The following is a 17,859-nucleotide window of genomic DNA, read 5'->3' on the forward strand; positions in this document are numbered from 1 at the left end:
CAGATGTTCCAGAGTTGAGTGAAGAGCCAATGAAATGGCATCTACTTTGGACTTATTGTGCCAGTAGGCAAACAGGAGCGAATCCAAGTCACTTCTTAGGCAGGAGTTGATATGTTTCATCACCAACCTCTCAAAGCACTTCATCACTGTGGATGTAAGTGCTAATGGATGATAGTCATTGAAGCAGGTTACCATGTTTTTCTTAGGTACTGGTATAATTAAAGCTTGATTAAAATAGGTGGATACCTCAGACTGCCAAAGCAACAGGTTAAAGATATTGTTGAATACTCCAGCTACTTGATCAACACAGGTCTTTAGTAGAATCACAAACACAAGAAAATCTGCAGATGCTGGAATCCAAAGCAAGATACACAAAATGCTGCCTGGCCTGCTAAGTTCCTTCAGCATTTTGTGTGTGTTGCCCAGGTCTTTGGTGCTCTGCGAGGTAACCCATCTGGGCTGGATGTTCACCCTCCAGCAGAATGCTCTCATGTCCGTCTCAAGATGATGAAATTACAAGGTCATCGGGGTCTGTGGAAGTTTATGAATGTTCCTCTAAGCTTTGACAGCCAAAGCAAGCGTAGAATACATTGAGCTCATCTGAGAGAAAAGCACTTTTATCACTTATGTCGCTTGATTTCAGTTTGCAGGAGATAATAGCATTCAAGCTATCGAGCATCCTTCATTGATTCCAGTTTGGTCCAGAATGGCCACTTCATCCGTGACACAGCTTTCTTGACAACTGCCGTGGTTGCTGGACCTAAATGCCTCTGATCTGGGCTTCAGCAGATTGCGGATTTATGGTTAATCCAGGACTTCTGATTGAGGAAGACTGAATGATTTTCTGATAACACACTCGTCTATGGCTGTTTTTTGTAATGTCTGTGAGAACCATGTTGTATCCATTCAGCTCCATTGATAAGTCTTTGAACACGCCCTAGTCCACCAATTCAAAGCAATTCTGTAGCCTCTCCTCCACCTCCCTAGACCACCTCTTTGTTGTCCTTATCTCTGGACCCTTGCTACCTCTGTATGCAGGTAGCAGAAGACAGCCAAGTGATCACATTTTCTTGAAATGTGGTCTGGGCTTGGTACGGTGAGCATTCTTTATCATAGTATACAGTGGTCTAGTGTGCAGAGATTTCTTAAAACAAGCCTGATTGAAGTCCCTGACGATGCGTTGGGGTGGACTGTTTCTTGTTTGGTACCAGCAGCACGCAGTATCTCAAGTGCCTGATTACAGTCAGCCGATAGTGGTATGCAAACTGCAGTCAGGATCACGGAGCAGAAATCTCCTGGTAAATAGAATAGTTGGCACTTGATCGTTAGGTGTTCCAGGTTGGGGAAACACGAGTACAACAAAGCCACCTCATTGGAGCACTACAGAGTTTACCATGAAACACACCCCCCCACGGTTTGCCTTTTCAAAAGCAGTAAGCTCACTCTTTTCAAAGTTTTTCTTGCTTTACAATTTCAAGTAATGAAATCAAGTGAAAGAGGAACCGGGCAGTAGGGAAATGGCATTGGCACAGGAGTGAAGCAATGGGCATCATCAGTAGTTAAAGGCAGACTGAGAAGAGATAAAACAACGTGGTCAGAATAATGGAAATTTCATTTGTGACTTAAGAAATCTTTATATTTTTGGGATCAGAAACTGGTAGGAAATGCAGAAAGGGTATTTATTGTGGAGTTGGACTTTGGAATTGATGGAGAAAAGAATGTTTACATAATCTGAAGATTTCACATGGATGTTGAAAGACGAGGGTTTTCTTAGATAACCTGTTGATGTAAATTTGGAAGTCAGTTTCAACTGCAACTAAGCAAATTCCATATTTTTGATACATTACATGAAATTGTGCAACATCTGTTTATTTTTATCACCTTTTTTCCAGTTAAAGCAATGATAGATCTTGAAGTTAAGAATGGAATACCACCTCATCGAATTATTTTGGGAGGATTTTCTCAGGTAAAATATGTTCATCGGACATTGTGTTTGTTTTCATTTGGTCTTTTCAAAGATGTCCTGTAATTTCAAAGAAAGTAACTTCAATAATTTCTTTATGCATTGATCAGTGTCCCCTTCCAGTCAATTTTTAAAACATGGCCTGATGTGACACAAAAAAAAGTTTGTCTTGGAACCCAGCTGTTACTGACACATTTATTTAATTTGTGTTTTTTTTTTGCAGTTTTTCCATTTTTCTGAATTATATGTATTAGAAATAATATAATCAGCATATTAAATATTTTTAAAGCTAACAATGTAGAATTAGAAAACAAATGCAAGCTGATTTTTCTGAACTTTCTAATGGAGCATCATTAGATTGCTTTTCATTCTAAGATGGGGCATATATGTTCTAACTATGATTGAGTTATTCATTATAGAATTCATTACTGGATTAAATTTCAAATGAAAGTTAGAATTATTTCCTATTTTACAATAATGAAAATATTTTTAAAAGTTATTTCATAAAATCTGAAATAAAACAGAAAATGCTGGGAACAACATGTCACCAGCATCAATGGAAAGTGAAAAAGTTAACACTTCATGTTAAAGACCTTTTCTCAGAACTAGGGAAGAGTTAATTCTCAGTAACAAGGTTGGGAAGAGCTGCATAGACTAAATGGGCTAATGTGGCAGTTAAAACGCATGATGCTTTGTGGTATTAGCTGAAGTGGAGGACAAGCCCAATAGGTTAGGCTATACAAATGGAGAGAAAAACTGAACCACTATAATGAATGGCCAGTTTTGATACGGATCAAAAAAGCTTTCTGTATGTGGTCTCTTGAACTAATATAATGAGGCCCAAGACAGCTTGAGGAATGTGCCTCATCTTCCATCTGGGCAAATTGTAGCCTTCTGAAATTGTTTTCAAATTCTTCAGCTATTGACAACTCCTCCATTCTTTGCTGAGTGTTTTCAGCATATTCTGTTCTTATCCTTATTTGATGACTTATTGGATCGACAAATATCAGCCAGAGCACTTTTTAATAAAAAAAATTAAGCTTCAGTTAGAGCATCAGCATTAAAATGTTAGCAATGATAAGTCTATTTAATGCATTTAATGATTATTAAACTTCATTGTTTAATTTATTCTATAGGGAGGTGCTCTGTCATTGTACACAGCGTTGACAACACATCAGAAGCTTGGAGGTGTGATTGCCCTTAGCTGTTGGCTTCCACTTCGGAATGCTTTTCCAGAGGTACTAATTAAATAACCATATCTTCGTTTGGGTCATTATTAAAGATCTGTGGCACTCTCCACTCTGCAAGATAAGAGGGAAAAACTTTGAAGATTAAACTTGAGTGATAGTGTATATTTTAAGAAAAAATGATTCCACTGAAAGCAGAGAAAAACCTTTTTTTGAAGAAGTAGTAAAACTGTATATAAAAGGTTGTTTTAGTTTGGCAACTATAATTTCCATATCTAGTTTTGGTCATATGTGGAAATCTTGTATCATCACAAATATGGTAATATTACTGATCCATTAGTGAAGTCAGTCATGGAATCCTTAAATCTATACTTCAAACAGTCACATTATTTAAGGAAAAAGTAGTGCAATTTTATGACTGTTGTAAAGATAGTAAACAACTAACTTCAACTATTAAACTAGATTTATTGTGATGGAGATTCCTATCCTTTGAATTCTTAGGCATTTAAAATGGCCTAAAAATTCTTTAAGTTCTGTACATGTTGCCATGTTTATGTGTGCTAGATTATCAATTTTCAATTAGAAAAGGCTTTTTCTTCAATATCTGAGACATCCTTTGGATTTTTAAAGTCCATTAAGAAACTTATAGATTTGTCATGTATCTGATGTATGAGACCGTTATCTGCAAAGTTGATCAGCATGCAAGGCATATTTAAATGATAATTGTAGATGCTGAAAATCTGAAATAAAATTAGTAAATGCTGGAAATATTCAATGGGTCAGACAGCATCTATGGAAAGATGAGCTGTGATCTGCAGCCATCTGGCTCCTGCAACTTTCAGGTTGAAGATCATTAGTCAGATTGTTTAACTTGAAATGACCTGGATGTTTTGAGCATTTTCTGAAATGCAACTTTCATTCTTGTGTGTGCATCCTGCAGAAGGAACAGGTCACAAACAGAATCCGGACTTAATAAGATCTATTTTGTCAAAAGTTAAAAGAAATTAGACAAGCCAGGATCTATCCTGTAGAGGCTTGCCACTGGAAACTGGCACCATCCTCAGTTAGGACTATTTAACTTACAAACACAGGACGTCATTTCCTCAGAGACTCATGCCCTAGCTTTCTGCAACAACACTATTCCCAGCAGCTGGTCTTTTTCTGAAAATGCATCAGTTGAAATTATTTAACACACTTAAGGGGTGGGATAGTCTGAGTGGAATAACAACTTTTTGAATTTTCATTCTAATTCCAAGTGGGAAATGCCCTTATCAATCATCCATGCACCCTTTTTCACTGAACTTCACACTGACAATTATGTTATTATGACAATAATATTAGTGATGTCCAAGTAACTTATATTTATATCTCTTGGAGAAATTTATTTCAAAGTTCAAAGTAAATTTATTATCAAAGTACATTATGTCAACATACCCTGAGATTCATTTTCTTGCAGGCAATCACAGTATTTACAAAGAAACAATAGAATCAATAAATCAGTAAAAAAAACTACACACTAAGATGGATTAACATCCAATGTGCATAAGAAGACAAACTGTGCAATTACAAAAATATATATATAATATTGGGAACATTAGCTTTTAGAGTCTTTGAAAGTGTATCCATTGGTTGTGGAATAGTTCGGTGTGGAGCTGAGTGAAGTTATCCAAGCTGAATCTAACTCCTGATGGTTGAAGGTTAATAATTGTTCTTGATTCTGGTGGGGGTTCTTGACAATGGATGCTGCTTTCTTGTGCCAGCGCTCCCTGTAGATGTGCAAAATGGTGGGAGGGCTTTTCCTGTGTTGGACTGGGCTGTATCCATAAAGGTTTTTCCATTCATGGGGATTGGTGTTTCCATACAGGCCACAATGCAACCAGTCAGGATAATCTTCACTGCGCATCTATAGAAATTTGTCAAAGTTTTAGATGACATGCTGAATTTGTGCAAACTTCTAAGAAAATAGAGATTCTGCTGTGCCTTCTTTATGATGGTATATGCATGTTGAACCCAGGACAGATCCTCAAAACTGAAAAAGCCAATGAATTTAAAGATACTACTCTACCTCTGATCATTTGGTGAGAACCGGCTCATGAACCTCTGGTTTCCTCCTTCTGTGGTCAGTTGTTAGGTGTTTGGTTTTGCCAACATTGAGTGAGGTTGTGGTATCGTTCAACCAGATTTTTAATCTCCCTCCTCTATGCCGATTCATCTCCGTCTTTGATTTGGCCAACAGCAGTTGTGTTGTCAAAAACTTGAATATGGCATTGGAGCTGTGCTTGCACTCACAGTCATAGGTATTAAGCGAGTATAGTGGGGACTAAGTACACAGCCCTGTGGTGTACCTGTGCTGATAGTGATTGTGAAGGAGATGCTGCCAATCCAAACTGACTGGTGTCTGATAGAGAAGAAAGTGAGGATCCAGTTACACAAGCAAGTATGGAGGCCTGGGTCTTGGAGATTATTAACTCGTTTTGAAAAGATGATAATGATGAATACAGAGCAAAATATTGTTAATTTGGACCAGGATATCAGGGATAACTGCCCCTGAAAGAGTGGAATTTGATCTTTTATCATCATGCAAGAGTTAATAAAGTCTCAGTTTAATGTGCCATATACAATATGACACATCGAACAGTGCAGTCATTCTTAGTGCTGTATTGGAGTGTTAACTTTGTACTTGATTCTCTGAAGAAGTATTTGAACTCTTAACTACCAAGAAGAGAATGCTACCAACTAAATCACAGCTATTGGTCATTTTGGCTTTCAGTTTCACTCTAGTATGGGGGTTTTCAATCTAGAGTTCACTGACCCCACAGTTAATAGTGGGGGTCCGTGGGATAAAAATGTTTGGAACCCCTTCTCTAGTGTATTATGATAAACCAGTGGGTTTAATCATAATGCAACTTTGAATTTAATGAAGAATATGGGATAATATTCTATATGCATCTGAACTACAGCTTTGTGGATTCCCGCAACACCCGGTGACCCTGTAATCTCTGTCTCAGAGCTGTCATCAGGCTGTCTTTTAAGAGGGTGAACCTTCACAAGGTGACAGGCCCCAATGGAGTACCTGATAGGGCTCTGAAAACCTGAGCTAACCAACTGGCAGAGATGTTCAAAGCCATTTTCAATATCTCATTGCTAAAGTTTCCACCTACTTCTAAACGGCAACAATTATACCAGTGCCCAAGAAGAGCATAGTGAGATGCCTTAATGACTATCATCCAGTAGCACTCACATCTATGGTGATAAAGTGCTTTCAGAGGTTGGTTATGGCTAGAATGAATTCCTGTCTCGTCTAGTACCTGGACCCACTGCAATTTGCCTATTGCCGCAAATGGTCTGTGGTGGATGCAATCGCTTTGGCTCTTCACAGGGCTTTGGATTTTCGGGACCATACAAGTACCTATGTCAGAATGCTGCTTATTGACTACAGTTCCTATAGTTCTGACCAAAAAGCCCCAAAGCCTGGACCTTTGTACCTCCCTTTCCATCATTAAGGACCCCCCATCACCCATGTCATGCCTTGTTCTAATTGCTACCATCAGGAAAGAGGTCCAGAAGCCTGAAGACACACACTCAATGATTCAGGAACAACTTCTTGCTGTCTGCCATTCGATTTCTGAATAGACGTTGAACCCACGAGAACTATTTCAACTCTATTTCTATTCTTGCACTAATTAGTTAATGTAACCTTTATTTTTTACACACACACTCTTCTCCCCCTCTCTCCCCCCCTCTCTCCCACCCCTCTCTCCCCCCCTCTCTCCCCCCCCTCTCTCCCCCCCCTCTCTCCCCCCCCTCTCTCCCCCCCCCCTCTCTCCCCCCCCCTCTCTCCCCCCCTCTCTCCCCCCCCTCTCTCCCCCCCTCTCTCCCTCCCCCTCTCCCCCCCCTCTCCCCCCCCTCTCCCCCCCCCTCTCCCCCCCCTCTCCCCCCCCCCTCTCTCCCCCCCTCTCTCCCCCCCTCTCCCCCCCCCCTCTCCCCCCCCTCTCCCCCCCCCTCTCCCCCCCCTCTCTCCCCCCCCTCTCTCCCCCCCCTCTCTCCCCCCCTCTCTCCCCCCCTCTCCCCCCCCCTCTCCCCCCCCCCTCTCCCCCCCTCTCTCCCCCCCTCTCTCCCCCCCACCTTCCCTCCTTATCCACAAGGGATTGGTTCCGGGACCCCGTGCAGATACCAAAAAACAAGGATGCTCGAGTTCCTTATTTAACCTGTCTCAGTGTGGTGGTCTTTAGGACCTGGCGGAACTCTGAATTCACACTGTTTCTGTTCACAAAAATAATCACGATCGCGACTGAAAATGAAGTGGAAATAATAAAGCGATTGGAAAGAAGTGAAACACCATCAGTCATTGGAAAAGCGTTAGGCTACAGTCGGTCAACGATCGGAACAATTTTAATTGATAAAGTGAGAAAGGCCCTACCCCGATGAAAGCTACAATTATTACTAAGCAACGCAGTGGTTTAGTTGTTGAAATACATATGTTTCTTAAGTGTTTCATATGCATAGAAAGATAAAATATATACTATATACTAAGATAAATGTTTGACTAACTGACACTAAATAATACCGGATGTACCTGTTCCGAATTACTTAGTAAGAGAAGTTCTGGGTTTTTTCGATCCCGATCCATGATAACCTATGCACATCCTCCAATATACTTTAAATGATCTCTAGATTACTTATAATACCTAATACAATGTAAATGCTATGTAAATAGTTGTTATACTGTGTTGTTTAGGGAATAATGACAAGAAAAAAAAGTCTATACATGCTCAAGCAACAAGTGCTAGAAGAGCACTTCTGGGTTTCTCAAATCTCCTCTGCACCCGTTCTATGGTTTCCACATCCTTCCTATAGTGAGGTGACCAGAACTGAGCACTGTACTCCAAGTGGAGTAATACTTTAATTCATTTTTTCTATTCTTATGTATTGTAATGACATAGGTAGGAAAAGGGAAGTGGTCCTGAAAACAGACTACAGGGAGTTAGGAAGGAAGTTGAGAAGCAGGACCGCCAAGGTAATAATCTCAGGATTACTGCCTGTGCCACGTGACAGTGAGTATAGGAATAGAATGAGGTGGAGGATAAATGCATGGCTGAGGAATTGGAGCAGGGGGCAGGGATTCAGATTCCTGGATCATTGGGACCTCTTTTGGGGCAGGTGTGACCTGTACAAAAAGATCAGGTTGCACTTGAATCCCAGGGGGACCAATATCCTGGTGGGGAGGTTTGCTGAGGCTACTGGGGAGAGATTACTTGAGCATGTAGATATTAAGAAAGAGGATATTTGGAAAGCATCAAGTTGGATAAGACACCGGGATCAGATGAGATGTACCTATGGGAGGCGAGAAAGGAGATTGCTGAGCCTCTGGCGATGATCTTTGCATCATCAATGGGGACGGGAGAGCTTCCTTTGGATTTGGAGGGTTGTGGATATTGTTCCCTTATTCAAGAAAGGGAGTAGAGATAGCCCAGGAAATTATAGACCAGTGACTCTTATTTCAGTGGTTGGTAAATTGACAGAGAAGATCCTGAGAGGCAGGATTTATGAACATTTGGAGAGAGATAATATGATTAGGAATAGCCAACATGGCTTTGTCAAGGGCAAGTCGTGCCTTCCGAGCCTGATTGAATTTTTTTGAGGATGTGACTGAACACATTGATAAAGGAAGAGCAGTAGATGTTGTGTATATGGATTTTAGCAAGGCATTGGATAAGGTACCCCATGCAAGGCTTATTGAGAAAGTAAGGAGGCATGGGATCCAAGGGGACATTGCTTTGTGGAAGAAGAACTGTCTTGCCCACGGAAGGCAAAGTGCAGTTGTAGATGGGTCATATTCTGCATGGAGGTCGGTGACCAGTGGTGTGCCTCAGGGATCTGTTCTGGGACCCTTACTCTTAGTGATTTTTATAAATGACCTAGATGAGGAAGTGGAGGGATGGGTTAGTAAGTTTGCTGATGACACAAAGGTTGGGGGTGTTGTAGATAGTGTGGAGGGCTGTCAAAGGTTACAGTGGGACATTGATAACTGGGCTGAGAAGTGGCAGATGGAGTTCAACCCAGATAAGTGTGAAGTGGTTCATTTTGGTAGGTCAAATATGATGGCAGAATATAGTATTAATGGTAAGATTCTTGGCAGTGTGGAGGGTCAGAGGGACCTTGGGGTCCAAGTCCATAGGATGCTCAAAGCAGCTGTGCAGGTTGACTCTGCAGTTAAGAGGACATATGGTGTATATAATCAATCGTGGAATTGAATTTAGGAGCTGAGAGGTAATGTTGCAGCTATATAGGACCCTGGTCAGACCCCACTTGGAGTACTGTGCTCATTTCTGGTCACCTCACTACAGGAAGGATGTGGAAACCATTGAAATGGTGCAGAGGAGATTTACAAGGATGTTGCCTGGATTGGGGACCATGCCTTATGAGAATAGGTCGAGTGAACTCGACCTTTTCTCCTTGGAGCGAAGGAGGATGAGAGGTGACCTGATAGAGGTATATAAGATGATGGGAGGCATTGATCGTGTGGATGGTCAGAGGCTTTTTCCCAGGGCTAAAATGGTTGCCACAAGAGGACACAGGTTTAAGGTGCTGGGGAGTAGGTACAGAGGAGATGTCAGGGGTAAGTTTTTTACTCAGAGAGTGGTGAGTGTGTGGAATGCGCTGCTGGCAATGGTGGTGGAGGCAGAAACGATAGGGTCTTTTAAGAGACTTTGGGATAGGTACATGGAGCTTAAAAAAATAGAGGGCTATGGGTAAGCCTAGTAATTTCTAAGGTAGGGACATGTTTGGCACAACTTTGTGGGCCGAAGGGCCTGTATTGTGCTGTAGGTTTTCTATGTTTCTATTATGTATTGCATTGTACTACTGCTGCAAAGTTAATAAATTTCACGACATATACCGGTGATATCAAACTTGATCCTGTTCTTGATTCCTTTGCAACGAAGTGCAAGTTTTAAAATCTTTTTTACCTATTTCTTGTATTAAGTAAAACTGAATTTATTCTAACTGTAACAGTTCCTTCTCTATTCAATTATACATTACACTATCATAAGGTTAGTTTGTTACATGATTCATTAAGTATTGTAGCGGTTATTGGAAGACAAACCAATACCACTGAGAGACGAGACCAGGGTAATTGACACTGTATGACGTGCTTCCATATAATGAATTTCCAGATCGAAAGGGTACATTTGATCTTTTAATAAGAAACCAGCAAAGATGAACGATCTTGTATCGATTTTTTTTTTAAACTAACAAAACTAAATTCAAATCAGCATAACTAAACAATATAACTTGTCAAACTAAGCATACATTAGCATTCCAATTGCAAAACATATTTAAGCAGTCAACAAAAAGTATCATTGACCGTGGCTAACAAATAGCTAACACAAAATGTAAATATGTTCATTTGCTTTTACCACGCCCTAACCCACGTGACAGTGCCATAGTAAACATCCCACCAAGTTAAATAGACTAAAATTATATACATGGCTCCAATGGACAGAAAATAGACACATGGATCCTGCAATTATTAATTCAGTACCCATTCCTAATTGTATTGTGAATATGTTTAAGGTTGAAAAGTGTGTTCCTTTGCTGTTTCAACTACAAACTTGCAATATATTTATGTTTTCAGTTATAATGCATTCTTCTGTCTTACTATATATTGCTTAATAGCAAAAGCTTAGGAAGGAATTTTTATTAAACGAGATTTATTGCCAGCAGTTCTCTGTCCAAACCCAGTTATTTGACTAAAATTCTGCCATGATTTATCTAGCCATGATTACCTCAGTAATATAGTGAGATTTATGCAGTTAAATTGTGGGCATCGATATCTTGCACAATGACAAAATTTGTAATGCATTTGAAGAAAAATACTGTTATTAATGGATTATTTTGATTATACATTTGCAAGTGTTGTATATCAAAGTGTTTTTGAGCTATGTTTGCCACATGTAATGGAAAGGTTAAATAGTAATCATTTCAGTCTATATCTGCTGAAAATTGACTATTTGACTAAGAATGTACAAATTTAAATGGAAACATGACCTTCACATATTTATTTTCTAGGATTTTCATTTATGTGTTTTTTTTTAAAGAATGTATCTCAGGATGCTCTGAACGTATCATCAATGATATAACTTGGGGTCATCAGGTGTTTTGAGAGTTTCACACACAACTTTTATTCCTACTTATTTTTATTAATCAGTGAATCTCTATGTCCTACTAGTTATTATTGTTTTGTTCCCCAGGCAGCTGCTAATAGTCCGAACAAGGATATTCATATTCTTCAGTGTCATGGAGAGGCAGACCAGCTTGTGCCTCTAGCATTTGGTAATCTTACTTCTAGTAAATTAAAAACTATCATCAATCCAGAAAATGTCATTTTCAAGTCCTACCCAAACGTGATGCATTGTTCTTGTTCTAAGGTAAGCATTTAAAAATCTTAAGTTGAAGTTGAATATATTCAAAAAAAATTGTCAAATATTATGGTTGTATTGAATGAATGACAAAATAGCCACTTTATCTAAATGTTTTAATGTAAGACTAAAAGAAATTAAATATTACCTCATAACCCTTTTAAAATAGCAGAATTGTTCTTTTCAAAATAAAACTAAAGACCTTTTAATAATTTTGTGATATTTATGATTATTCTGCGTTCCCCTTTGACCCCATTTTCACCTGAGTGTTCCTACCCCATTGGCTCAGTGATTAAATAATTATTTTATATCATGCAGATTTATAGACCAAAACATTTTTATTGGATTCTGTGTTTTGGGGTAACTATTCTAAGTCAGGCTGATGAAGGAAGTACAGGTGGCCCCCGTTTTTCGAACGTTCCCTTTACGACAGCTCACTGTTACAAAAGACCTACATTAGTTATCTGTTTTAGCTAGCTGAAGATTGTTTTCACTTTTACGAAAATAAAAGTGCGCACCCCGAGCAGCTCCTCCCCCGGAACTGCATTCTAGCCACCATAGCTTAAACACGTGCCTGTGAGCAACTGTGCTTTATCTCAATTTATTTTGTGCATCTGTTAGCAAGATGAGTTCTAAGTTATTGGAAAAGCCTAAAAGAGCTCGTAAGAGTGTTACACTTAGCATAAAACTAGATATAATTAAGCGTTTCGATCGTGGTGAATGAAGTAAAGACATTGTCCTCATGCTGAACTTGCCTCTGTCCACCATTCGCACTTTTTACAGGCAGAGAGAAAGATCTTGAAAGCTGCCGATGTTACTATTGGTTCTGCTCATAGCAAAGTGGTCTCTTTTAGTCGGCATCCAATAATGGATAAAATGGAAAGTCTACTGCTTGAGTGGATTGATGGGTGTACAAAGTGTGGTGTTTCGTTAAGTTATCTTATACTTAAGGAGTCAGTCTTTTTAATAAGCTGAAACAGAAAGCATTGGACGATGGTGACGAAAGTGTTGCGGAAGTGGAATTTAAAGGTAGTCATGGGTGATTTGATCGGTTTCTGAGGCAAGGGCAGCTTCATAGTTTAACGTTTACAGGAAAGAGTGCTTCGGCTGATACTGAAGCTGCCAAAAAGTTCCCAGCATAACTGAAGAAAGTAATTACAGAAGGTGGTTATTCGTATAAGCAAGTGTTTATCTGTGACATAACTGCAATTTATTGGAAAAAATTGCCAAGCGATACACCATCATCAGTGTGCTCGCTGTCTTCCCAATTCCAGTAAGTGAAACTACACTGTACATACATTATTTCTACTTTATGTAGGCTGTGTATTTTTATGTGTTATTTGGTATGATTTGACAGCTTCATAGCTTAAAGGTTACCAGAGAGAGTGCTTCCGCCGAGAGCGCTTGCATGAAATTTTCGCTACACTAGACAGTGCTGCAATGATTGCAGAAAAGTATTTCTACTTTATATAGTCTGTGTATTTATCCTATCATTCCTGCTTTTACTATATGTTACTGTTATTTTAGGTTTTATGTTACTTGGCATAATTTTGTAGGTTATTGTTTGAGTCTGGGAATGCTCACAAATTTTTCCCATATAAATAAATGGTAATTGCTTATTCACTTTACGACATTCCAGCTTACGAACCGTTTCATAGGAATGGTCTACCTTCGGATAACGGGGGAAACCTGTACCAGATAATCCTACATGCCTGAATTTTAAAAACAAAACCCCACTTTATTTCGTGGGCTGCATTAGAAAATACATGCATCCAAATATCCCTTGATCATGATTGTCTTTTGTCTTATACCAATATACCCTATCAAACTATTCTTCCCACAATGGACTCTAGTGAAATAAGAACCTAATTATTTACAAAATGCAGTGCACAAGCTGTTTGACTCGTTCTTTGCTACTAAAATCACAAGGATATTAGCAATCTAGAAGTTGGTTAACTGCCAGGTAAGGCAGTAAACTTGTAAATGCAATGACTTAGGAAAAGATCGGAGAAGAAAATATAACTTTTAGAGGTGGCATATATTTTTTGATACTCATGTACCATTAATAAGTAGTTGGAAAGTTCCATGATCAATCTTCATGGCAATAGGGATTTCAAGAAAGCATTTACATTTTGTAGTTGTGAAATAAGCCATGTGATGAAGCAAACAAGCATTTATTTGTTTCTTATATTATTTGGAATTAGAAGGTGTAAGAGGAATATACTTTTTAAATTAGATTAGAATGAGAAATGACAAAGGTCAGGAAGCCAACTCAGGCATGAGATATGTTAGTTTCAGAGTGGAGTACAAAGATATTTGGGCTTAAAATGGTGCATTGGAGCTCAGTATTTGGTGATTATAATTGGAGTAGGGGTCCTCGTGGTTAATAAGTAGCTTTTTTATACTAGGGGCTGGACTCTACTTGATATAATCCCTTGAACTGCATTCTATTTAGTGTTATTCACGGTCCCGTGGAGGACAGGTGTCGATATTCTGATAGTCACATTATATTAGAGCCAGTTTTTGGCTGTTTCATTAAAACAATTCTAACAATTTTTTTTGTTTTAAAATTAGGAAATGTTGGATATCAAAGAGTTCATTGAAAAGCAGCTACCTCCAATCAACGAATAAGACATCAGAAGCATTTTTTAAAGAAGCTGCACCAGCATCTGATTATGATTGACCCTAATCCTTTCTTTTACTTGCCTCCATAAAACGCCAATCATCCATCATTTTAACATTTGCATTTTACTGAATTTGTATTCTGTAATCTTCACAAAGAAACTTTGCATTACTTGAGACTGTGCTGCCTACTAGTTTATAAATAATGAGTGTTGCAGTAGCCGCAGACAGCATTTCAGATGTTCATCTATGCTCACGCTCAGATGCTCCTCTAAAATGTGAGCATTACTTCTTGCTTTGTTCAGACTGAGATTCATTCTCTGTTGACTTAGTGTGGTATTGGTGAGTGTATGACCATATTGGGGCGGGGGGAGGAGAGTTACAAATTTCTATAATCTTCCACTTGCCATTTTAATGCAGTAAATCTTGTCATAAATGAAGGCCATATTTGATACCCAATGGTTCTTGTTTCATATAAGTGTACTATTATGAGTAGTTTTAAAGTGCATTTCTTCTCTTCAGAAAACATTTTGACATCACATAGCACAGTATAAAAACAATACAAAGAAGTGTTCTAATGGAACAACTGTTTCCAGGTTAATGTGTAGTCAAAACTGCATGAAGCCAAGAGCAACGTAACAATTGTTATTGGCTCATTTGAATAAATGCAGCTTGTTTAGGCAATATTAATTATGTAATCTGCTATACCAATATAAGAAACGGTTCTAAATTGAGAAATTATTAGTTCTATTGTAGTTTTATTCTATATACGGTTCCAAGTTCTAAACTGTGCAGGAATATCTTTATATGATTTGTATATTACGGTTAGATTTGTGCAAAGTTGTAATGATGGATTTGGCTTGTGTACTTTACTTTTTGTATGATGTGGAATTTACCTACATTTTTAAACATGAGAATATGGATACATCTCGGTCTAATACTGTACGTGGCTTGTGTAATACACAATTCTAAAATGCAAACAGATTTCAGTGACAAGCTTGTTTCATAATTCTCAGAGTAGCATGGTGGAATTTAACAGAAGCATCTAACTATCAATGTTTAATTTATTTCTGAAATCTTTTGCTTTTGTACAGGAATTGTTTTCTTAAAATGTTAGTTCCCAAAGAAACAAGTTGAAATTCCTCTTCAACCAGATACAAATTTACCATCGAGTTTAAAATATATTTCCAGAAATAAATTGTTCCAATTGAATGAACATGCAAATTTAAAATAATGCTTAATTGGATCTAGTAGCAAAAAAAAATTGTGGCAGATAGGAATATTTTGGGAATATGTTCACAAAAAATGTACCTGACTTCATTGGGTAAAACGTGTGAAGATTTTTGTTAATTGAATTCACTGCCGTGAAATAAAGACCTGCAGTTTCTGTACAACATGTAAATGTGAAGAAATGCTGCTAACAGCTGATTCACAAATACCTGCCAAGATTAAAATAAATATCCTATTTTAGTGCATAAAGTAATTTCAGAAAATGAACTAAAAATATGCCTTTAAAATACACCACCAATTGATACTGGACCATTATGACTCTTTGGGCTATGTATTTTTAGTTATTCTCTATGTAATTGTTTTTTTTTTCCTTGGGTTAAAATTGTTTAAAATATTTTCAAACCAAAATCTTATATGGATAAGATACATATGACTGAAATGTCCAGCCTATGACAAATAGACTTCTAACTGTTCTACTTGTACTGATTTGCTGGTTTGTTCTGTTGAACTTCTGTGGGCTGGGAACTTTACAAAGGATTGTCCCTAATGCCGTTGTCTGAAGTGGTAAATAAAACCAAAATTAGAAAAGAAACATTTCTTTGCATCAATAATTTGCCATGTTAGAAACTACCAAATTAACAAATTGAAGATGGCACTGAAAGTTTGCAATATAATGTAAAGAGTTTAAAAATAATGTTGTATAACACCATATAGGTTTTGGATTAAGTAATATGATGGGTGGTACTGTAGTTATCAAGCTGGACACAAGGAATACAATCCAGAGATGCAACGTAAAAATCCCACCATATAGCTGTGGTATTTAACATCAGTTAATTTTGAAAAATGCTCCCTAGTTCTGCTAATCACAAAATAATTTACTGAATTGTGTTGAAAAATCCATCATGTTCTTCAAAGAGGAAATCTGTCAACTTTCTAGGGGTTCCCCATCTCTCGTCCAATGACCCCTTGATTAATGGCAGAGGTCTACAGCATAAAAAAAAAATCTTGGGAATCCCTGGTTTAGCCTATATTTGACTCCATGTATATCAATAGTTGAATCTTAAATACCCTCTGAAATGGGCCAGTAGGTCTTCCATGGATGGACAAAAAAAAATTAAGAGTCATAGGGTAAAAGTTTGTTAACATAAGATTCAAACAAAAGGAAAAGGTTAATAAGGAATACAAGCATAATTAGAATGATTTTACTGCATCACTACTTGGGTTCTAGGATGATGGGACTCCATCATCAAAAGTTCAACACCTTTTTGGTGACTTCATCTTTTTTACTAGATACCAGTGCCATTAAGGACTGGAAGGAGAAATTTCTTCACTCAAGATTTGTGAAGCTAACAAACGATCTCCATCAAAGTACTATGGAAACTCAGTCCTTGAATATATTTAAGACTAATATTGATAGATTTTTTGGTGTAAAAAGAATCCAAGTAACATGGATAGGGTAATAAACCTGGCATTGGATATTATCATGTCATTGAATAACAATCCTGATTGTGATGGGAAAGTAGTGTTAACAGAAATTCAGCCATAATTTCACAGGGTAATAAATCAAACTCAACGGGATAGACATATTTGACATGGTTACTGGAAAAAAAATGCAGATGCTGGTAATCTGAAATGACAAATAGTTTTCAATTTGAAAAGTTAGTTTTTTTTTCAGATGCCACTGTGTGTTTCTAGCATTCTGGATTTTTTTAATCTTACGCTATTGTTTAATGTAATACAAGTCTTACCCTTTCAAATGAGTTTATTTGAGCTGGTTTCAAAGGGTAAAAATAGATGCAGCAATCTAGAGGTGTTGAATTTTTGATGATGGGGTCACATCATCTTAGAACCCTAGCAATGAAGCCCTAATATTCTAATTATGCTTGTATTCCTTAATGCTTGTATTCCTTAATAACTTTTGCCTTTTCTTTGAATTTTATGTTATTTTTGGCACTAATATCTCATTGACAGATGGCTCAGATCAGATCAATGTTTGATAGTATCAGTGACCTCAGATTTGCAATTTAATGTGGGCATCATCAATTTAAATAATACAAACCATTTCTTAATAGTATGCAGCAGAGCAACTCATAAAATAAGCTTGAATAGTCATACTGCAATCATATATATTACCAAAGATAATATATGCTGCAGTCTATTCCTGTTTTAATAGAGTCAAAGAAAGCAATTAAACACCTAATATGAATTGTCATACACTGACAACTGAGTAATCAGACGTGGAAAATGACAAAGACAGAAAATATGGAAGCAGTCAGGAGGTCAGGCAGCAGTCCATGGTTTGATGATTGACATAATTTGATGTTGACTCTTAAGTATTCTGTCCTAGGTTCATGTTTTCTTTAAATGCTAAAGCTATAAATTGAATAGAATGCACAGCACAGGAAAAGGATTATCTATACTGACCTTTATACTCTCT

At 37.9% G+C, this 17,859-nt stretch overlaps 1 protein-coding gene across 1 annotated transcript in view; it reads left to right on the forward strand.

Annotated features, from left to right (window-relative positions):
• The window catches only part of LOC140726228 (acyl-protein thioesterase 1-like), a 38,260-nt gene extending 22,246 nt beyond the window's left edge, over nucleotides 1-16,014 (forward strand). Inside the window, exons 6-9 of the mRNA XM_073042320.1 lie at nucleotides 1,893-1,966; nucleotides 3,100-3,201; nucleotides 11,403-11,579; nucleotides 14,145-16,014. Coding sequence (XP_072898421.1) covers nucleotides 1,893-1,966; nucleotides 3,100-3,201; nucleotides 11,403-11,579; nucleotides 14,145-14,201 — 410 coding nt within the window. The 3' untranslated portion in view covers nucleotides 14,202-16,014. The remainder of the gene's footprint in view (nucleotides 1-1,892; nucleotides 1,967-3,099; nucleotides 3,202-11,402; nucleotides 11,580-14,144) is intronic.
• The last annotated feature ends 1,845 nt before the right edge of the window (nucleotides 16,015-17,859 follow it).

This window comes from Hemitrygon akajei, chromosome 1 (assembly GCF_048418815.1).
Source record: "Hemitrygon akajei chromosome 1, sHemAka1.3, whole genome shotgun sequence".
In the NCBI taxonomy this organism is placed as follows: domain Eukaryota; kingdom Metazoa; phylum Chordata; class Chondrichthyes; order Myliobatiformes; family Dasyatidae; genus Hemitrygon; species Hemitrygon akajei.